This window comes from Tupaia chinensis, unplaced genomic scaffold (assembly GCF_000334495.1).
Source record: "Tupaia chinensis unplaced genomic scaffold, TupChi_1.0 Scaffold000276_2, whole genome shotgun sequence".
Taxonomy (NCBI): domain Eukaryota; kingdom Metazoa; phylum Chordata; class Mammalia; order Scandentia; family Tupaiidae; genus Tupaia; species Tupaia belangeri.
The window spans coordinates 1,727,694-1,727,899 of record NW_006159759.1 but is presented as its reverse complement, the minus strand read 5'-3'; the positions used below and the strand labels follow the sequence as shown (position 1 = coordinate 1,727,899).

Genomic DNA, 206 nt, shown 5'->3' with positions numbered 1-206 from the left:
CCTCCTCCTTGATCTTCAGGGCGGGCGGCTGGAAGTCGCTGAAGAGGGGAAACGCGTCGTCCTTGGGCTCGGCGTCGGGCGGGTACGCGCAGTCGGGGAAGTCGCCGCTGGACGCCGGCGCGGAGGAGGCGGAGGGCGAGCCCCGCGGCGGGGCGAGGGCTCCTGCGGCCGCGGCCACGCCGTCGTAGCTCCCCCCCTCCCGCAGC

General features: G+C 76.2%; 1 protein-coding gene across 1 annotated transcript in view; it reads right to left on the bottom strand.

Annotated features, from left to right (window-relative positions):
* The window catches only part of PGR (progesterone receptor), an 84,511-nt gene that overhangs the window by 82,177 nt on the left and 2,128 nt on the right, over positions 1–206 (bottom strand). The window contains exon 2 of the mRNA XM_014588422.1: positions 2–196. Within this exon, the coding sequence (XP_014443908.1) occupies positions 2–196 (195 nt within the window). The remainder of the gene's footprint in view (position 1; positions 197–206) is intronic.